This window comes from Podarcis filfolensis (genome assembly GCF_964270895.1).
Source record: "Podarcis filfolensis genome assembly, chromosome: 13".
Classification (NCBI taxonomy): Eukaryota; Metazoa; Chordata; class Lepidosauria; order Squamata; family Lacertidae; genus Podarcis; species Podarcis filfolensis.
This window is the reverse complement of record NC_139615.1, coordinates 5,509,669-5,531,902: the sequence shown is the minus strand read 5'-3', so window position 1 is coordinate 5,531,902 and position 22,234 is coordinate 5,509,669. Positions and strand designations below refer to the sequence as shown.

The 22,234-nt window shown below is 45.3% G+C and overlaps 2 protein-coding genes and 1 long non-coding RNA gene across 4 annotated transcripts in view; 2 read left to right on the top strand and 1 right to left on the bottom strand.

The window, feature by feature from the left end:
- Positions 1-2,692: 2,692 nt before the first annotated feature.
- Positions 2,693-14,868, bottom strand: PDZD11 (PDZ domain containing 11). Its single transcript, XM_083581288.1, has 7 exons — positions 14,736-14,868; positions 8,974-9,140; positions 7,235-7,318; positions 6,681-6,737; positions 4,821-4,919; positions 4,507-4,567; positions 2,693-3,485 (listed from the first exon to the last, which is right to left on the bottom strand). The coding sequence occupies exons 2-7, from the start codon at positions 9,076-9,078 to the stop codon at positions 3,451-3,453; spliced, it is 441 nt and encodes a 146-aa protein (XP_083437414.1). The 5' UTR covers positions 9,079-9,140; positions 14,736-14,868; the 3' UTR covers positions 2,693-3,450.
- On the top strand, positions 4,926-6,589 carry LOC310747033. The gene is made up of 2 exons (XR_014540858.1): positions 4,926-5,305; positions 5,882-6,589. It is a non-coding gene; the product is annotated as an uncharacterized lncRNA (long non-coding RNA).
- A 1,035-nt stretch (positions 14,869-15,903) lies between the features above and the next one.
- The window catches only part of LOC310746765 (chromosome-associated kinesin KIF4-like), a 33,344-nt gene continuing 27,013 nt past the window's right edge, over positions 15,904-22,234 (top strand). The window contains exons 1-4 of one of the 2 annotated variants that reach the window (XM_083580802.1): positions 15,993-16,406; positions 16,517-16,543; positions 19,179-19,315; positions 21,060-21,174. In XM_083580802.1, coding sequence (XP_083436928.1) covers positions 19,193-19,315; positions 21,060-21,174 — 238 coding nt within the window. In that variant the 5' untranslated portion in view covers positions 15,993-16,406; positions 16,517-16,543; positions 19,179-19,192. Of the gene's footprint in view, positions 16,407-16,516; positions 16,544-19,178; positions 19,316-21,059; positions 21,175-22,234 lie in introns of both variants that reach the window. The other variant, XM_083580803.1, reaches the window with a different exon arrangement.

Below are 22,234 nucleotides of genomic sequence, written 5' to 3'. Positions count from 1 at the left end.
TTGGGATCAGACCAATTACTCTTCTCCTGTCCAGTAGTCAAACAGCGGATTGCCAGCTGCTTCTGCAAAGTTTACAGGCAAGTAAAAGCTATGGTATCCCTCTTGTTTGGGTCAAGCACCAACTGTCATTTCAGACTCCTAGAAAGCTTTCTTTGGGGGACATAGTAACAAGGTGCCATCAATTTCTGGGTGGGACATTCTTTTCTTTCTGGCACGGTGAAGATAGCAGCTACATAGGCAAGTATTTATAAGGAATAAGAGAGACATGGTACTAGTTTTGTCAGGAAATTTACAACCTGACTCAAGGCCTCTGACAACCTGTAACTGAGACAATCCAGCCTTTGGTAGTGAGGGGTAAAGTAAAGGTAAAGGGACCCCTGACCATTAGGTCCAGTCGTGGCCGACTCTGGGGTTGCAGCGCTCATCTCGCTTTATTGGCCGAGGGAGCCGGCGTACAGCTTCCGGGTCATGTGGCCAGCATGACTAAGCCGCTTCTGGCAAACCAGAGCAGCGCACGGAAACGCCGTTTACCTTCCCGCTGGAGTGGTACCTATTTATCTACTTGCACTTTGACGTGCTTTTGAACTGCTAGGTTGGCAAGAGCAGGGACTGAACAACGGGAGCTCACCCTGTCACGGGGATTCGAACTCCCGACCTTCCGAACGGCAAGTCCTAGACTCTGTAGTTTAGACAGAAGAAGTAAAATGGGAAATCTTGTGAAATCTAGGCTCTCAGTATGGCGTCCACAGCAACCCCAAGCAGGGTGAATAATACACCAGTCTCAGATGGTAACATTTTACTGAAGCTTCCCCTCCCCAAAAACTCCTCTGATAGAATCCAGCAATGACAAGAAAAGGTTGCTGTCTCTGTTGTGAAAAAATAAGTCTCAAAGAGAACACAGTACAGAACATCAAGAGAGTTATATAAATATTTTGACAGTGTTGTGAGTGGGACAATTAGCAAGCTTCCCTTCCTTCATACAGAGCCACACCCAAACTTAATGAAGCAGGAGGAAGAGTTTTGATGAGCAAGCATTCTTTGGAGGTGAGGAATGTGTGTGTTTTAACTCCCTAGCCTTGCTTCCTCTAAGGGGCTGAAGCTCAAGTTAATCAAATTCCCTTGCTTTTTTTTTTTTTAATGATCCCTTTGTGCAGCACAGCCTAGCAGAAACAGCTAGAGGCAGGGAAGACATCCTGCCTTCAGAATGAAAATGTTTCTTAGGTGAGGTTCATGTGGTAAGGCTCACCTAACAAAATCTAAGCAGGTTTCACTGCTGTGACAACCTCGCCCCACACAGAACCAAGCAGGCTGCAGTTTGGGGAGAGGATTTGAAGACTTCTACCCACATCAAACGCGTTTCCGTGCACTGCTCTGGTTCGCCAGAAGCGGCTTAGTCATGTACGCAGGCTCCCTTGGCCAATAAAGCAAGATGAGTGCCGCAATCCCAGAGTTGTCCGCAACTGGACCCAATGGTCAGGGGTCCCTTTACCTTTACCCACATCAAAGAAGGCAAAAGCAAATCTGCGGCTGCCGGGACAGATAAGGACTGCAAACATACCCACAGCTTGGAATGGGTGTGATCACACCGAGAAGAAAAGAGTAGCACCCATTTGCCCAGAAATCTGAAAAAGTTCAGCTTTGTTGCTTTTTAAAAAAAGTTTCTGACTCATGAATTAGGTGTGTGCACAGTACATTATTTACTGATTTATCATTGCCTGTGTTTTGTCACATTCACAGCACAATTTTGAAGCACTATGATGCCATAGTAATTCTGGGAGTTGCAGTTTGTTAAGCGTGTTGAAAGTGTGTTGAAAGGCCCCTATTCCTCTCCCTGAGCTACCATTCCCAGAGTTCCACGTGAAGAGGGATTGGTGGTTAAACCACACTGAGATATTGTAGCTCTAGGACAGTTATGGCCAAAGTTGGCCCTCCAGATGTTTTGGGATTACAATTCCCATCATCCCTGACCACTGGTCCTGTGAGCTAGGGGTGATGGGAGTCATAGTCCCAAAACATCTGGAGGGCCACGTTTGGCCATGCCTGCTCTAGGAGGTCTCCTAACACCTCTTGGCAGCCTTAACAAACTACAGCTCCCGGGATTCTTTGGGAAAGCCATGGCTGTTTAAAGCGGTATTATGGCTCTTTAAATGTGGCCTAAGACAGCCTGAGTGTTCATTAAGGGTAAAAGTAAAGGGACCCCTGACCATTAGGTCCAGTTGTGGCCGACTCTGGGATTGCGGCACTCATCTCGTTTTATTGGCCCAGGGAGCCGGCGTACAGCTTCCGGGTCATGTGGCCAGCATGACTGAGCCGCTTCTGGCGAACCAGAGCAGCGCATGGAAACGCCGTTTACCTTCCCGCCGGAGCGGTACCTATTTATCTACTTGCATTTTGATGTGCTTTCGAACTGCTAGGTTGGCAGGAGCAGGGACCGAGCAACGGGAGCTCACCCTGTCACGGAGATTCAAACCGCCGACCTTCTGATCGGCAAGTCCGAGGCTCTGTGGTTTAACCCACAGTGCCACCTGCATCCCTTTCGTTAAGGGTAGTCTAAATAAAAAGGAGAACTGATGAAACACAGGTAACAAGAGAGATTTGGGAAAAGAAAAGGCACCTATGCTTTACAGATACCCCACCATCACATGCAAGATCCCCCTGGTATTACTGTTTCCAGAAAAGAAGAATCCACTACTTGTGCATGAAAACCAGGAGCTTGCTTTGTGTATAAAGCAAACTCCTTCCAGCATTTTAATGAGAACTATTAATGATCCTACTAAAGCCATATCCCGTGGCATGCAAACCAACATAGGTTCTTAAGCCCCTGAGCCTTTATATAGAAGAGGCAGACATACATCAAAGCCCCAGCCCTTACACCAGCTTTAGTACAATGACGAAATAAATCCCCTTCATTTCAGCATGCTTTCGTGCAGATATTTACAGTGGATTATGCCCCAAATCACCACCAAAGGCCCATCTCTGATTCAGAAAGGAGACCAGCTTAGAAGCATTCAGTTTGCTCCTCTGGGACCCGATGCTTTCTGTTCCTCCTCTTTCCGAGAGCTATGAAGGTAGCAAATTATTGAAATAGAATGTCTTTCTGGGCCTGGGGATGAATGAAACCAGGTAACAGCTTTATCTGCAAACCGATATCCATTTTTCCTGGGACCAGGGAACTGGCTGAAGCCCTGCATCCAGCTCCTACTGCTTCTTGCTTCACAGCAGAAAGCGGAAGAAAACTTTAAAGACATCCTTCTCAGGAGGTACTTGGATCTATGGAATCCAGCCAAAAAGGGGAGGTTTCTGTGCCACAAATGACGCCCCCTCGACACCCCCAAGCAGGCATTTGCCGAAGGAAAAGGCTCTGGAGAGGGAGTAAACACGAAAAGAAGAATCTGGCTGGAGGATGGTGAACTCTCTGCAAAGAGAAGGCTGCCAGCTGGGAAGGGATTTCTAGTGAACCGTTCGCTCCTTCTGCCTCTGGTAGTCTGGAAGGGAAACGGGAGAGAAAGAATGAGTGGCAGAACATAAAGACTGCATTCCTAGATCAGGGCGTAAGCCCTTCAAGTTCTGATCCTGTTTCTCATGCCCACAATGTTGGCATGAAGGCAGATGATGGACTTTTCGGAGCTAGCTGACCTGACTGGAAGAATCCGCGACCAGAAAGAAGAGGAGTTTCAAGAGGACTGGAGGAAATTCAAGGACTATTTGCATAAATATTGTAATATAAAAAATTAGAAATTACTTGAAAGAAACAAATAGGCCTAGGATTAAATTAAGTTATAATTAAATAAATGAGATTTAGAATGTTAAGAAAAGTGAATAAGATGGACTATAATTGGAAATTGTTTTCGTTTAATAATGATATCGGAAAGCTGTTACTTTTAATTACAAGGAAACTCAGAAGGGAGGGATTTGAGGAAGTCAACCAAGATGTTTAAAAGGTTGGATTTATGAAGAATTAAGTTTGTTGTTATTGTTTATCTGTTTATTGTTCCCCCCTTCTTTTTTCTTTTTTTTCTGTTTTTGTGCATCATTTTGCTTTGTGGTTTGTGTTATCACTGTGGAAAATCTAATAAAAAATTATTTAAAAAAACACAATATTGGCATGAAGGCAACAGCTTCCCACTGTTCCTCCCACTGTTGTCCCCCAGCAACTGGTGTCTACAAGGTAGACTAGCCCTGAAGCTGGAGGTTTTATTTAGCCATCACTGCCACGGACAGACCTCTCCTCCAGGAATTTGTCTAATAAATACCCCTTTAAGCCATCTATAATGAAAGAGAGGTGTCTTCTCTTCCTACATGGAAATGTTACGGAACTCTACACTATTTTAAAATACATATGTGTGTGTGTGTTTCATATTTTGGATTTGTATAATGGGGGAGCACATTATTTTCCTTCTCTTCTTTCATGGATGTAGTGGGTCCCAGTTCACCTGACAAACATTCTCTTCCAAACAGGTCAAAGATTTTGCAAAGAGCAGTGGCAGCAGCGGCAACAGCACTTACTATACGGGAAGAATCGGACTCTCATAATGATCTCCCGAGCAGTTTTCAAGATCTCCACAGCCTGTAGGGGCAGGGGGAAAAAACAGATGAACTGAACAAAGAAGGGTTGAATCATTGATTTAAAATGCACTTTTACTCTGCCTTTCCTTCCCAGTGTAAAAAGCATCCCACATAAAGGATTTCAAGGCCATCTCCCTTCCAGGTACCTCCCTAAACCAGCTTCGCTTCAGCAAGGCTGATACACCATGAGCCTTCAGAGCACATCCTGTGGCTGATCCACACAGGCCTCTGGTTCATAATTTCTCCCCTCTCACCTTGCTGTGCTCGATATCCTGGAAGTCGACGTCATTAACTGCCAGCACTTGGTCTCCTTCCTGCAATCCGGCTCGATGGGCATCTGAATCCGGGATCACCTGGGATCAGGAGAGGCAAGACCGCCATTCAGATAGAGGCCAGGAGCTGCAAATGCGCCCTTGGCATCTAGGGGAAGCTGGCCCCATCCTGTCACACAACTCAAGTGCCCCGCGCTCTGCCACTTCCAAAACTTTCAGTCCCCAAATGGTGCAGCGATCAAACTGCTGGCACATTTGTGAAGCTCAGCAGGGTCTGATGTGGTTTCAAACTGGATGAGGAACTGCATGTTGAGATTCATGTATTGCAGGGCCCCTTCCACCTCTATGAGTCTATGGATCCGATGGATAGAAACTCAAGGCTAAGCTCCGTTGAAATGAGCAGAACTTGCTTACAACACAGGAAGAACTGAGCTGCTGGTCTCCTTGCCAGTTGTAATGAAACTGGAGTTCTTGTTGGAAATACACTAAAAAAGATATACCAAGAGCTCAGGCCACAAGTTTCAATATAAGGAATAGTTCCTACCTACTCGAGAGTTGAAAAGAAAAACGTGTATATTCTGCTAAGAATAACAATTTGAAGCTGATAGTGAATTTAAACACAACGTGTAAGTGCGATAGTTTTAAGTAAATTTAAACACAACGTGTAAGTACGATAGTTTTAAGGTAAAACGTTTAAGTACAGGAATAATGTAGTTTCAAATATGCAGTGATATAGTATAGAGGTACATGAAATACCAGTACACAACAATTATTTTGTACAAGTTTCAATGGCAGTCAAAAGGAGTCCATATTATATAGAATCAGAATAAGGAATAAAGAATCAAATAGGGCCGAAAAGGAGGCGTTTACTCCGAAACAGGGCCCTGTCCTGGTCACCACTACTGAGTCGTACATCTGATTCACACTCCGAATACTCCTTTTCGGCCCTATTTGATCCTCTCGAGTAGGAACTATTCCTTATATTGAAACTTGTGGCCTGAGCTCTTGGTATATCTTTTTTAGTTGTAATGAAACAGCAGAAGGAAGCAGAAGGTTTAGGACAAAGGCACAAAAATGAACACTGAGACTGCTGGGAAAGGCAGGCAGGATTCCTCCATTTTTATTTTGAAAACCTGCAAATCATGCTCATAGTAGCTAGGCTGAAATAAATGGTTCTGTTTATAAATCCAACCATTCCTCTTTCATCTAAGTCATGCGATAAGGTAGGGTTATCTTAGATTTATTTTATTTTTTAACCAAGATCTGTGTGAAACATCTAAGTCATTTACCAAAAATAATCATTTAAAGTTGCAATCCTCAGCCTGTTTGTTTGGTAATAAACATGACTGAAGTATGTGACATAAGCTTCCAAGGAAACATGCATAATAACTGATGGATATTCTTCATAGAGAAAGTGAATCTCATCAAGTAATTTGGCAAATGAATAAACGTATTTTAAGCTTTATTGAAATTAACGTATCAGATTAGAATGGGTGTTTTTCTGTAATTTTATATGCTAACTTAAACAAAAATACTCATAGGATGAAACTGCAGGTCATTCGACAAGTGTAACATATAATAAGAACTGGTGAATGAGTTTTACTTTTTCCTCTGCCCTCTTCAACCCCTTTCCCTTTTGCGTCATGCCTTTTATATTGCAAATCTGTGGGCACGGACTACCTTGTTTTGTGATCTTATATAAACTTGTCTGGGAGCCTTCTCAGCTGAAGATCATAGTAAAAATGCTTTTTTTTAGAAATGACCAATAAACACAATTAATTTGCATGTCAGTGAAGTAACAGAACTAGGCAGCCATGAGGTTGGGACTAAAGATCAACGCACCTTAGAGATGAAGATCCCCAGTTGTGATGCTTTTCCTCCTCGAATATTAAAGCCCAGCTAGAAAGGAAACAGAATTGAGTTGGAGATTTGGCACTTCAACATATAGATTGTCCCTGAATACTGTCTTCTTCCAGACTGTTATTTCTGCTACAGACCTTTGGGTGACAGAGGTCTACGTCATCATTGCATTTTTACTGCAACCCACAATGACCCCATGAAATAGAGGAACTGCTAAATAAAATAAAATTTGTAAAGCACAGGGCAGGTTACAAATGCAGAGAATCCCCTCCAAGGATAGCTAAGTTTTCAGTAGAGGAGGAATCTGGTATCCTCTAGACGTTTCAGACTACAACTCCCATCATTCCTGACCATTGCCCATGCTGACTGGGGCTGATGGGAGATGGAGTCCAAAAAAACGGTCGAAGGACCTCATGTTTTCCAAGCCTGGTGTGGAGGGCCTCAGTTGACAAGCCTACAATCCCAGCTGAGAAAACCTCACACACCCTTGTAATCCCCATTTCCCGCAAGTCCCCTGAGAGTGGGCCAAGACTCACCTGTGCCCCTGGAGGTTTTTTCAACACAATGGTACGAGGCAGGAATTGGGTCAGCTCATTGTTATAATCCGAATGGTAAATTCTCTAGGGGGGGAAAGCAAGTTACAAAATAAAAAAATGGCAATGTGAATTTTATTGTGGAAATCAGAAACTTATTGAGGTTCATCATAGCATACCATTGCCTAGTTCTGCTCCAAGAAGAATAAGAAAAATGGCTGAAGAAAAACATTTTAAGCAACTTGGATCTCTTTTAAAACCTTACAACCAGACATCAGCGCTGTAGAAGAGGGTTAGCCAACTCCCAGCTCAAATCAGCTCCTACCAGTATGGATTATATAATATATCAAAGTGATTTAACAATACGAACAGCAACAATAAAAAACATAAATAAATGATTTCATATATAAAAATGCTTTGGAATCCAGTAGATACAGTCAGGGGGGGGGGGGAAATCTCCATTGAGCCATCTTGTTGAAAGAGGAAGGTGGTAATAATAATTTCTTTTGTTGCTGTTGTTGTTGTATCCCCGTATCCCCGCCCATCTGGTTGGGTTTCCCCAGGTCTCCTGATGAGATTACCTGCAAGAGTCCCTCTGCTGCAGAGAGCAGTGATCAATTTGGGGGTATATGGGGTGAAATGATATTTTAAACTACAGTGGTGCCTCGCAACGAAAAGAATCCGTTCCGCGAGTCTCTTCGTCTTGCGTTTTTTTCGTCTTGCGAAGCAAGCCCATTAGCGGCTTAGCGGATTAGCGCTATTAGCGGCTTAGCAGATCAGCTGATAAGCGGCTTAGCGGATCAGCTGATAAACGGCTTAGCGGATCAGCTGTTAAGCGGCTTAGCGGCTTAGCGGATCATCTGATAAGCGGCTTAGCGGATCAGCTGTTAAGCGGCTTGGCGGCTTAGTGGATCAGCTGTTAAGCGGCTTATCGGCTTAGCAGATCAGCTGATAAGCGGCTTAACGGCTTGGGGAAAAGGGGTGGAAAAGGAAAAAAACCCAGCAGGAACTCGCAAGACATTTTCGTCTTGCGAAGCAAGCCCATAGGAAATTCGTTTTGCGAAGCACCTCCAAAACGGAAAATCCTTTCGTCTAGCGGGTTTTCCGTCTTGCGAGGCATTCGTCTTGCGGGGCACCACTGTATTCTCATCCCAAGATGTATAGCGCTTTGTACACCAGTTCCAACATCTTTAAAATAGCCTGGTAGCTGAAATAATGATATTGGAAACTGCTACATATAATTACTAAGAAATTCAGATGGAAGAGATTTGAGGAAGTCAAATAATATGTTTATGAAGATGGATTTTAATTAATTAATTAAGTGATGATTTGTTCTATTTTATGTTCCATATTCTTTTTTTTTCCTTTTCTTTTTTCTATTTCTCCCCCCCCTTTATTATTGTCAATATTTTTCTTTTATCATGTCTATGTATGGAAAGTAATAAATATTATTATGAAAAAAATAAAATAAACTCTTCTTCTTAAAAAAAACAAAAATAAAAATAAAATAGCCTGGTAGCTAATTGGCAGCTAGGGGAATTAATTCAAAAGTGGTGTAACATGATGGAGATAGTCTGACCGAGTGAGCAGTTAAGCTGCTGGAGCCTGCACTAGCTTCCAGGACAATGCCCAAAGCAGGTCCCACAAAAAGTGCACTGCAGTAGTCTATCCTGGGGGTTATCAGCGCATGGACAACAGCGGCCAGGCTTTCTTAATGACCCAGGGATCTTTTAGATACACACCTCATGAGGAGGGATCCAGGTAGGAGGGCTCTCGTAGGGAGGGAGAAACACCACGGGATAGTCATCGTATGGGATCCGGCCACAGCCACCACCTCCAATATCCATTTTGGAGTCAGCACAGAGCTGTGAAAGCCCCAGGCGATCTTTCCGAAGATGGGATGTCAATCCTGGGGAGAAAACAGTATATGTGGCCTGTCAACTTTCCTTCTTAAAGCCAAATACCGCATTTTTTGCTCTATAAGACGCAACGGACCACAAGACGCACCTGGTTTTTGGAGGAAGAAAACAAGGGAAAAAATATTCTGAATCCCAGAAGCCAGAACAGCAAGAGGGATCGCTGCGCAGTGAAAGCAGCAATCCCTCTTGCTGTTCTGGCTTCTGTGATAGCTGCGCAGCCTGCATTCGCTCCATAAGACGCACACACATTTCCCCTTACTTTTTAGGAGGGAAAAAGTGAGTCTTATAGAGCAAAAAATATGGTATGCTTCAAGGCAGGGGAGAAATTAATGGAAAACACCCACACGCACACACACCCAAAAAGCTAGTGATTGCACAAGAGATTTGATGTCATCTATTTCCCACAAGCTGTGGTATAAATAAGAGTCTTTTTTGTTAACTGTAAGTTTGTTCTAAAGTCGTCATCTCTTCCTCCTCTCCAAAAAACTTTTGTGCGTTAAACTTTGCATGATTGCTTTTAAAAATCAAGTACAGTTTTCTCCCAGTTCAGAGATGTGACAGTGGGAAAAGCTATGCTTGTTGAATCCTATATCTGTAGAACGCTATTAAAATCTGGTCTCTTTTAAACTAGCTTTGAACACATCTCTTTTTAGAACATCCTTTGGAGTTTAAATTGTCACGCAGGATAATGATGTTCATTTGTCCAGGGCTGGGTTTAATCATATTTTGCTGTTTAAATGAAACAGGTTTTCACTTCATTCCTCCTCCCCTAGCAGGAGGAGAGCTGGAGCGGGGAGATGTTTTCATGCTATTTGAAAACATATATATAAATGGCAAATACGTTTTATGTCTACTTGTTTTTTTTAGCTTTATTTTATGCATATACAGATCTCGGATTAAGCAGGAGATAAAGAATGCCAAACAAAAATAAATAAAATATACATCTGCTCCCCTTTGTACACGTACACAGTACAATGAATCCATATGCCAAAGCCTCATATAGCCTATACCAGCCTTCATTCCTCACTGCTTAACTACTGCCATGAAGTGGTGATTCTGTGAGCAGGTATCGATGGGTGGAGACCCTCAGGCAGGTTGTTAACAATTACAGTGGTACCTCGGGTTACATACGCTTCAGGTTACAGACTCCGCTAACCCAGAAATAGTGCTTCAGGTTAAGAACTTTGCTTCAGGATGAGAACAGAAATCGTGCTCCGGCGGCGCGGCAGCAGCGGGAGGCCCTGTTAGCTAAAGTGGTGCTTCAGGTTAAGAACAGTTTCAGGTTACTACCCACCCTGGAAGAGTGGCAGATGAAGGTGATGGATTATATGGAATTGGCGGAAATGACTGGCAGAATCCGTGACCTGGGAGAAGAGGTGGTGGAAGAAGACTGGAAGAAATTTAAAGACTATCTTCAGAAACACTGTAAAATTAATGAATGTTAAAATGATGTTGGACTGAAAATAAGTGGCATTAGCAACAAAGTTAATAAGAATATGCAAAAATGAATTGATAAATGGATGAAAATATAGAGTTACAACATGTTAAGATATAGAGTTAAGATAAATGAAAGAGGGTAAGGATTTGCTGACTTGATTATTTAAATGGGAATACAAAAAGGGGAGGTGTGAGGAGGCCAAGGAAATAAGATAACGAGTCAGGGTTACAAAAATGGATTTGTTTTTATTTTCCTTTTCTTATTTTATGTATTTTTCTATGTTTCTTTTATTGTATTTCTTTCTTTTTATATGATCTTTTAAATTCATGTCTTTGTAAAACTCCAATAAATATCTTTAAAAAAAAAGAACAGTTTCAGGTTAAGAACGGACCTCTGGAACGAATTAAGTACTTAACCCAAGGTACCACTGTAGTGCCCAAAGTGGGAGCAGATGATAGGGCGGGCGGGCTGCCAGCATTCCCCAGCCCCTACCCTCTTTCCCCCGAAAATAAGACCTACTTCCAGTTTTGCCTCTCGCTGTAATATAAGGCATTCCCCTGAAAATAAGACCTCCCCGGAATATAAGGCCCCCAAAGCTACCATAAGGCATCTGACTCCTCTAGACCATAATGGCGGGCGCACCGCACAACTCACTAGCCGCAGCAGAGCCGGAGCTGTTCAGGCAGTGCAAGGTCTCTTTAAATCAGAAAGCCCGAACCTGCTGCTCACTCTGCCCTGAGGGAGACTGACTCACAATTACAGTGGTACCTCGGGTTACATACGCTTCAGGTTACAGACTCCGCTAACCCAGAATAATGCCTCGGATTAAGAACTTTGCTTCAGGATGAGAACAGAAATCCTGCTCCGGTGGTGCGGCGGCGGCAGCGGGTCCCATTAGCTAAAGTGGTGCTTCAGGTTAAGAACAGTTTCAGGTTAAGAACAGACCTCCGGAACGAATTAAGGACTTAACCTGAGGTACCACTGTAGCGTCTTTCCCCGAAAGTAAGACATGCCCCCGAAAATAAGACCTAGCGCATCTTTGGGAGCAAAAATTAATATAAGACCCTGTCTTATTTTCGGGGAAAGAGGGTATAAATCTTTGAGTTAACCTGCCGAGGGGAGGAGAGAACATGCCGTAGATCAGACTGCTGTTTGATGTCTGTAGCTGGTGCCAGAGAATATGCCAATAAAGGCTGACACCCATTAGGTGCCTGTGTGTGAGTTATTTGAAGCTCGGAGGGAGGACTCGGGAAAGGGACCTCCTCCTTGGAATGATGGCATAGCGGCGGATTTGAACAGGAGTTTTGGAGCTTCAGCACCCTGAGTGTGAATGGCAAGTTCAGATGGCGGAAAGTGTTCATCCATTCCAAAGAAAGATCTGTTCTTTCTCCCTGGAATTGAAGAGGAGAGGGAAGGAAACGCCCTACCATGCGCTACCCCTTACCCAATGACAGCAATGGCACTCTCAAAACTACCTCTTGACCAGGCATAGGCAAACTCCGGCCCTCCAGATAATTTGGGACTACAATTCCCATCATCCCTAGCTAGCAGGCCCAGTGGTCAGGGATGATGGGAATTGTAGTCCCAAACATCTGGAGGGCCAGAGTTTGCCTATGCCTGCTCTTGACGCTATGACCTCGCATCTGAACCATACATTTAACGCATCATTGCTTTTTTTCTGACAGGTCTCCTGTGTCTTTAAGAGCCATGGGGCAGGCAGACATTAAAGCAGTGAAGCATTTCCCGCAACTCTTCCATGTTGGGAGGTAACATACCTGTTGAATTTCTTTTTCTTTTTTTTAGATAATATTTATTCAGAATTTTGAAGATTACAAAGAGAAAAAAGAAAAAAAGTAAAAAAGACAGAAAAAGTACAATCATTTTAAAAAAGAGAAAAAAACAAAAAAACAAAAAAAACCAGATTAAACCTTTACATAACTTTCTTCCTTTACTTATTTCCTTGACCTCCTCACACCTCCCATTTTTGTATTCTAATTCAAATTGTTATTTCAGCAAATCCTTCCAAAAAACCCCACAAAAAAACAAAAAAACACCTGTTGAATTTCTGCCTGTCCTGCAGCTGTTGAAGGAAAAGGGGGCAGCACTATACCTGTGGCCCAGGATGCACCAGGTGAATTGCAACTCCCCAATGAGGAACAGTTGCAGCACCTGGGACTTCTTAATATTCTTTTTGTTATTTCTTTCTCTATGTATTTCTCGCCCCCCCCCCGCTTTTCTGTGTTTCCATTGTACAGTTGTACCTTGGGTTAAGTACTTAATTCGTTCCAGAGGTCTGTTCTTAACCTGAAACTGTTCTTAACCTGAAGCACCACTTTAGCTAACGGGGCCTCCTGCTGCCGCCGCGCTGCAGGAGCACGATTTCTGTTCTCAACCATGAAGCAATGTTCTTAAACCGCGGTACAATTTCTGGGTTAGCGGAGTCTTTAACCTGAAGCGTGTGTAACCTGAGGTACCACTGTAAACATTCGTGGCTACTCCTAAAGAATCCTGGGAACTGTAGTTTGCCAAGTGTGCCAAGGAGACCTGACCCGCCCCAGTCCCTTTTCAGAGCAGCCCTGGAAAGAGAGATCGACTGTTAAACTACCCTGGGAACTGTAGCTCTGTGAGGGGAAAGGGAGGGATGCGGGGGGGGGGGGGGGAAATCTCCTAACGACTCTCGGCAACCTTAACAAACTACAGCTCCCAGAATCCTTTGGGGGAATGCAATGGCTGTTCAAAGCCCTGTTTAGGGAATGTTTTAATGTGTGGCATTTTAATGTATTTTTAAACTTTGTTGGAAGCCGCCCAGAGCGGCTGGGGAAACTCAGCCAGATGGGCGGGGTACAATAATAAATAATAATAATAAATTTTATTTATATCCCGCCCTCCCCAGCCGAAGCTGGGCTCAGGGCGGCTAACAACAATCAAAATAATCCAACATTCTAAAAACATTCATTATAAAATTAATTAAAATCAAATTAAAATCAAATTGATGGCAACCATTAAGCAAAATTCTGTGCAGATTGCCAGAGGAGGGGGTCAGGCTGCGCCCTGACCAAAGGCCTGGTGGAACAGCTCCGTCTTGCAGGCCCTGCGGAAAGATGTCAAGTCCCGCAGGGCCCTAGTCTCTTGGGACAGAGCGTTCCACCAGATTGGGGCCACAGCCGAAGAAGCCCTGGCTCTGGATGAGGTCAGCCTAACCTCCCTGTGGCCCGGGACCTCCAAGATGTTTTTGTTTGAAGACCATAAAGTCCTCTGTGGGACATACCAGGAGAGGCAGTCCCGTAGGTACGAGGGTCCTAGGCCGTATAGGGCTTTAAAGGTCAAAACCAGCACCTTAAACCTGATCCTGTACTCCACGGGGAGCCAGTGCAGCTGATATAGCACCGGATGAATATGATCTCGCAGCGAAGACCCCATAAGGAGTCTCGCCGCGGCATTCTGCACCCGCTGGAATTTCTGGGTCAGTCTCAAGGGCAGCCCCACGTAGAGCGAGTTACAATAATCCAGTCTGGAGGTGACCGTCGCATGGATCACAGTGGCTAAGTCTGCTTAAGAGGCAGACCTTTATTATTATAAATTATTATCATCACAGCGCATGGTGTGGATGGGGTCTTACAGTGCAAACCTAGGGAGGTCTACTCAAGAGGTGAGCCCTACGAAGATCCCATAGGACCTGCTCCCAGAGGATTCTCCCCGCCCCTGTCCACTTACCTGGGAGTCACCCACAAGGAACTGCATAGGCCTTACTTCCGAGTAGACATCCAGAGTGCTGCGAAATCAGGAGCGCCTCCCAAGGCCCGAACTCCCTTTGGATCCACTCCCTCGGAGCTCAGCTGGGCTTACTCCAGAGTAAAGGGGTACAGAGGCGTCCAATCCGCTCCCTGGAAGAACCGGCCTTCCTCCTGCTGCTGATCAGCTGAGCTCCAAGGAACAAACACCAGCCTCCTCCTCCTCCAATCAAAGGAGGCTCCTCCCCTGCCAGCCACCCAATCAAAACAGAAGGGTATCACTACTCTACTCCTACTAGCTAGGCTCACTGTCAGTTAGCGAAGGAAGCCTGACGGTTGGTTGGGCTTCTCAGGAGGCGGGGAAAAATAAGGCACTCTAGCCTCTGAGGGAATTATGGGCCTGTTTTAAAACCCACCATTTTAATGGCTGCGACGCTTAATTTGTTGGAAGGCCAGGGCATACATATTTCAAATTGGGGTGGGGGAGTTAAAATGTGAGGAAACGGTATTTGTTTTTCAAGCCTTCTTTTAATGTCAACCAACTTCTCACCCCCCCCCACAGAAAGGGATTGGGCCTGAGACTGCCCCTGAGGTTGCCATGGCAACGGTTGCTAGGCGCGCGGTCGCTAAGGCCTAGCACGTGACCCAACGGTCACTTCTGTGAGGTAGAGGAGGAGAGAGGCCTGCGCCTTCTCGCTTCGTTCCCTCAGGCTGGCGCCCTCAGTTTAAAAAATAAATTAAAAAATTGATGTAAACCATCTTGGGGGATTAACAAGGAAGGGCAGTGTACAACATTAACCCATAATTGAACGAGAGAGTTCTCTCACGCATCTTTTAAGGAAAGAAGGGCTGACACTATACAGTCCTGATTTCCCAGCTCTTGCGTCACGAAAAAGAGACGCCATTTTGATCCCGGAGCTTGGAAGAACTACAATTCCCATCAGCCCCTGCAACGATGACGAGGTGGGGTGGGGGTTGTCATTCCTCAGAGCCAAGGCCAATGGCGGCTTTCCGTTTTCACTTGAAGTTTAGCAGTAGGCGGGATTTGTCTTTCCCAGTCTCACCCGCTTCACAGAATCACAGATCTATGGCCACGTTGCTCCATGAAAACAAAAACGAATCTATATTTGGGTTTCAGAAAACAAACTAAACTGTGATCATGCTTTCCGGCTGCGCAGATACTTGGGTGATGAGACCTCGGTAAACTGCATTCAAATGATTTAGCAAGAGTTTTCTTTCTCTCTTGGAAGAAGTGGACAATGACAGAAGTTGTTTTAAAGATGACTCACAAACTCTGTGAAGTCTCGGCCAAGAGATTTTATTCCCTGATCGGGTACAAGCATTACAGTAGCGAAGATATTACAGTAGCGAAGATCTTCTTCTTCTTCTTCTTCTTCTTCTTCTTCTTCTTCTTCTTCTTCTGCGATCACTTGTAGCCGAGTAAGATTGTCTTCCATAAACACCAAACCCATTCAGTTCTACCATTCGCTAAGAGACTCCCGACACCTCAGATCTAAGAGAACCCGAAAACTCTTCGCAACAGGTACACCTCTTCACTCTGGCATACGTCTATGCGCCGACGGCGGTGGTCTGACGTCACCGCGCACGCTGCCTCGGCGCGTCCGTCTGCATTATTTCCCCCCGCCTCCCTTGAGGTGCCCGGATTGGCGCGGCGGATTTGAACGTTGTAAACTGAGGGGAAGGAGCGGCGGAGGCGGTGTCTCCGCGAGACGAGGCCGTTGGCGGGCCGGCCAGCCAGGAGAAGGAGAAGGCCGCGCGCGAGAGAGAGAGGTGAAGAGGGTAACGGTCGCTTTCGGCGGGGGGGCCCGGGTAGGTCCCAGGACAGTGCAAAGCCCCCCCGCCCCGCTTTTAACCCTTTCGGCCCCCTTCCCCGCCTTTTTCCTTCCCCAAAGCGCGACTTTGGGTGACGGTTGCTTTTAAATTTCCCCGGGGGGGGGGCTGTTCGCGTGGGACGCCTCTTTATTCTTCCCCTGGGGCGAGCTTCTCCTTCCTCTTCCTTCCTCTCTGCCCCCCCCCGCCGGCCCCGTTCGCATCCTCTCAAAAACAACCCTGCGAGAGAGGCTAAGGCCTAGGGGGGGCCATCCCTACCCGCTTCTCCTCCCCACCCCCCATCTTCGCAAGGTGCAGGGGGCTTGGGCACTTCTGCTGTCACAACAACCATGCGAGGGAGGCTCAGGCCAAGAGGTTGAAAGACTGTCTCAAGGTAAATCTAAGAAAATTATAATACAGTGGTGCCCCGCAAGACGAACGCCTCGCAAGATGAAAAACCCGCTAGACGAAAGGGTTTTCCGTTTTTGGAGGCGCTTCGCAAAACGAATTTCCCTATGGGCTTCCTTCGCAAGACGAAAGCCCATAGGGAAATCTCCAGGACAGCGGGGAAGCGCAGCGCGTCTTCCCCACTGTCCTCGGACCTCCTCCGAAGGCTGGCAGTGGGGCGGAGAGACCTTCTCCCCGCGCCAGCCTTCGGATGGCTGTCCTGAAGACTTGCGGTGGGAGGAGGGTTTTCTGAATGCTGTTCTGAATGTTGGCGGTGGGGAGGAAAAACCCTCCTCTCACCGCAAGCCCCGGGAACAGAGGAGAAGCGCTGCGCGCCTTCCCCTCTGTTCCCGGACCTGTCCTGAAGGCTTGTGGTGGGGAGAAAAGCCCTTCTCCGCACCGCCAGCCTGGCAAGCGGTCTCCATAGGAACGCATTAATTGATTTTCAATGCATTCCTATGGGAAACCGTGCTTCGCAAGACGAAAAACTCGCAAGAAGAAAAAACTTGTGGAACGAATTAATTTCGTCTTGCGAGGCACCACTGTAATAATAATAATTTCTTATTTATACCCCGCCCATCTGGCTGGGTTTCCCCAGCCACTCTGGGCAGCCTCCAACTGAATATTAAAAACAATACAGCATCAGACGTTAAAAACTTCCCTAAAGAGGGCTGCCTTCAGTTGTCTTTTAAAAGTAAAATAGTTGTTTATTGCCTTGACATCTGCTGGGAGGGCGTTCCACAGGGCAGGCGCCACTACCGAGAAGGCCCTCTGCCTGGTTCTCTGTAATCTTACTTCTCGCAATGAGGGAACTGCCAGAAGGCCCTCGGAGCTGGACCTCAGGGTCCGGGCTGAATGATGGGGGTGGAGACGCTCCTTCAGGTATACTGGACCGAGGCCTGTATAGTGGTACCTTGGGTTACATACACTTCAGGTTACAGACTCTGCTTACCCAGAAATAGTGCTTCAGGTTAAGAACTTTGCTTCAGGATGAGAACAGAAATCGCGGGGCGGCGGCTGGAGGCCCCATTAGCTAAAGTTGTGCTTCAGGTTAAAAACAGTTTCAGGTTAAGAACGGACCTCCGGAACGAATTAAGTACATAACCGGATGTACCACTGTGGTATAAACACCGACAATTGGGAAACACTTGACTGCGAGCGCTCCAATTGGAGAACAGCCTTTACCAAAGGTGTCCTGGGCTTTGAAGACACTCGAACTCAGGACGCAAGGGAGAAATGTGCCAAGAGGAAGGCATGCGTGGCAAACTCTCACCATGATCGACTCCAACCCGGAAACCAATGTGGAAGGACGTGTGGATCCAGAATTTGCCTCCACAGTCACTTATGGATTCATTGTTAAAACCGTGTTTATGGAAGACAATCTTGCTCGGCTACGAGTGATCACCAAAGAGAGAGAAGACCCCTCCCCACTTCTCCTCCTCGCCCCCCAGCTTCGCACTAAGCGAGTGGGGGTTGGGCATTTCTGTGGCACAACAACCCTGCGAGGGAGGCTTTGGCGGCTGTCCTGCTCCCCTCCCCCTGTGATGTCCTCTAAGTGAGCTTCAAGCCTGGGTTGTGCATGGAGGGGGCGGTTGGAGTTGAGCACTTCTACTGACTCTCCTTTTAAGCAGTAGTTGGATGTCCACCTGCTGTGGATGCTTTAGTTGAGATTCCTGCATTGCAGTGGGCTGGGCTAGATGACCCTCAGAGGTCCCTTCCAAACCTACCATTGTTCAGCCCGGACACGGAGGTCCAGCTCCGAGGGCCTTCTCGGTGGTGGCGCCTGCTCTGTGGAACACCCTCCCATCAGATGTCAAAGAATTAAACAACTATCTGACTTATCTGAAGGCAGCCCTGTTTAGGGAAGCTTTTAATATTTGATGTATTATTGTATTTTAATATTTTGTTGGAAGCCGCCCAGAGTGGCTGGGGAAACCCAGCCAGATGGGCAGGGTATAAATAATAAATTATTGTTACTATTATACTACAGTGAAACCTTGGTTTACGAACTTAATCTGTTCCGGAAGTCCATTATCGAATCGAAACCATTCTTAAACCAAGGCACGCTTTCTCTAATGAGGCCTCCCACCGCTGGTGCCCTTCCACCATTCGGATTCCGGTCTTGGACCGACATAAAGTTCTCAAACCAAGACGCTATTTCTGGTTTTGGGGACTTTGTAAACCAAATCATTCTTAAACCGAGGTACTACTCTACTGCCATTTAATAATTCTATAACAGGTCCCCAAAAACTTTTCATGCATGAGTGGAGACTTCTTGAACCAGGGTTGTATTGGTTGTACTACTCAATATTTTATTTGAGTATTTTGGTGTGTGCCCCCCCCCCCCTGCTTTTTGCTTTTCTATTGGCTATATGTGTGAGCATTGTGTTTAAATGTACGTGTTAGAGATTTCACTCTTATTGTAAACCATTTTGAGAAGTTTCATATATAAGTGGACTTTAAATGATTAACTCTAAGTTAAAATAATATATTACATTAGGTTCAGAAGCAGTTTGCCGCAAATCAAAACTGGTGGTATTTCCCAGTGAGCTAATGCTTTTTAACTTTCTAATTTCTTTTAGGAAGATAACATAAAATGTCAAGGGAAGATGCCCGGGTCATCCCTGTCCGGGTGGCACTAAGGTGCCGCCCCCTTGTTCCCAAGGAACTTGCCGAGGGCTGTCAGATGTGTTTGTCTTTTGTCCCTGGAGAACAGCAGGTGAGGAAAGATTTGGAGAGTTTCTCTGTGTGTGTGTTTCATCTGCTCTAAAATGATGCGAGGGTCGTTCGTGAAAGATTTCCCCTGACCCACTTCCGGTTTTTGTAGGAGGGTGAAATTGCACGTGTACAATGATACATCTCTCCATTGGTAACATGGTACTTTGTCGCTCTGAACTCCTAACAGTTTCTCTGTTACCTGTGCTAACGTGGAGTAACGTCTGATAATGGAACCAGTTGAATGCAGAGCAGTCATCAGGTTCCTTTACTTGAAAGGGCACACACCACGAGAGATGTTTGATGAGATGAAAGGGACTTATGGGGAGGATGTCCCCATGTATGACATAGTCAAGCCTCCACTGGCATCGTCAGTTCAAATGTGGTCAGACCGGTGGAATGGCTCCCATTCCTGGGCAGCCACAGTCTGCTATTAATGTCAGTGGATGTCAGTCTGCTATCCAACAAGTGCAGGCCGCCATTTTGGAGGATTGCTGCATAACCGTTTGCCAACTAGCTGCAGATGTCAAGATCAGTGTGGGCTCTGTAGAAAAAAATAATCCATCACCATTTGCACATGGGAAAGGAGTCCGTATGGTGGGTTCCTGGCTGCTGACGCCTTTCCAGAAACAGGAACCAGTCACATGCTCACTGGCTCTTTTGGCTGTGTGTCACAAAAACCATGATGACCTTCACCAGACTAATTACTCAGGACGAAACATGGGTCCATCATTATGACCCAGAGACTAAATCCCAGTCCAGACAATGGAAGCACTCTGCCTCACCACCTCCAAAGAAGTCATGTGTCCAACTGTCAGCAGGCAAGGTCATGCTCACGGTCTTTTGGGACCAGAGCGCAGTAGTGATGATGGATTTCCTGGCAAAGTGTACCACAATTACCAGGACATACGACGCTTCACTGCTGCAAAAATTGCAGAAAGCCATCAAAATCGAGAGGCGTATGCTGACCAAAGGTGTCCGCCTCCTGCAGGATAACGCCCCGGTTCATAACTCGCATGTTGCTCAGACAGAAACATGGTCCTGTGGCTATGAAATCCTTCCTCACCCACCCTATTCTCCCGACCTCACACCATTGGACTTCCACCTCTTTCCAGCCATGAAGTTATTTTTGAAGGGCAAGCTTTTTCCAGACGATGAAATGCTGATTTCTGAAGTCAAGTTGTAGCTTCTGATGCAACCTGCCGACTTCTACAGGCAAGGTCTCCACAGCTGCATAAAGCGATGGGAGAAGTGTTTGACTCTTGCTGTTAGCTATGTAGAGAAGGACTAAGGCCCAGTTTTGTTTCTCTCAGTCCATGGGAAGTACCGTATTTTTTGCTCTATAAGACTCACTTTTTCCCTCCTAAAAAGTAAGGGGAAATGTGTATGGGTCTTATGGAGTGAATGCAGGCTGCACAGCTATCCCAGAAGCCAGAACAGCAAGAGGGATTGCTGCTTTCACTGCGCAGCGATCCCTCTTGCTGTTCTGCCTTCTGAGATTCAGAATATTTTTTTTCTTGTTTTCCTCCTCCAAAAACTAGTTGCGTCTTGTGGTCTGGTGCGTCTTATAGAGAGAAAAATACGGTATGTCAGGGGAAATTTTAATGAACGCCTCTCATATAGCTAGCCTTGGAGAGGCAGGAGGAGATTCACTCCGCTATAAATGGGACCAGTTCTCAAATCCTCAAGAGCTGATTTTGCTAAGAGGCAAAACCGTAGCTCTCACTACTTCTCTTCCTTCCTCACAGGTGGTTCTAGGTAATGACAAAGCATTCACGTACGATTATGTCTTCGACCCATCCACTGAGCAAGAGGAGGTGTTCAACGCCTGTATTTCTCCCCTTTTAATGGGCATCTTCAAAGGTGAGAGCTGTTGAGATGGAACATGTTGGGATCATGTTCAGTAGGAAGTGGCCTGGTGCCCTGGAGGACAGGTAGTGGTTAATTGGAAGTGGCATCTTGCTTTACTGGAATGTATTGCGTGCAGCATGTGAGACTGCTGGCACTGCAAGCTCAAATCCGGGGGGTGGGGGGTGGATTTCTGTCCCACAAGCCTAATTTGCCCACATTGGCCAAGCCTCACTGACATGCCCAACTTGAGGTAGCACCCCATAGGTTGTTCTTAGTCTGGATCCCATCCAGGCACTGAGCCAAACCTACTTAGTATCTGCAATGAGACCGCTCCATCTGCCTTCAGCACCTGGGACCCGTGAAGATCACAATTTAGGTTTTTTTTTTGTGTGTGTGTGTGTAAAACAGTATGAAAAATAAAGAGACTTTCTTCCCTACAAGTTGTAAGTAAGATAATAAAATCATAAATTAGCTGAACGGCAGCTGGAAAACGTGCTGGCACTTGAGTTTCAGTAATATGGAGGTCAGGGTGGATTTTATTTAAATCAAATCGATTTAAATCACTGGTCAGTAAGACTTGATTTAAATCATTTTTTTTACAGAAAGACTCATTCTTGCTGGTGTCATCTTAATATATACAACCAGAGGAAGGGTTTTGTTTTTGGAATAATGAATTTTCAGAGTAGTTTTTATAGTTATATCAAAAATTACTGATTTGGTTATACTATTAGAAATAATTAAGAAATTATTCTGAGGTTTAAGAAGTTAACTTTATATTTGGACAACTTTTCTGCTGTACTTTATTGGAAGGAAAAAAATCACTTAATAACAATTTAAACAATTTATTTAACTGAAGTAATAACATTATAGCATATGTATCCATGTTTAACTGATGTGGTTAAACGTTTTGTTGTTGTTTTTAAACAGACTGAGTTTTAGCAAACATGAAAAACTTAAAACAAAGCCTTATTTCCTGATGAATAGCCTTTGGACTGTAATGTAACGTAAATAGAAAACTCTCTTTAGAATTTTTTTTTTCTTCCAAAAGCATTTTATTTTAAAAATCCAATTT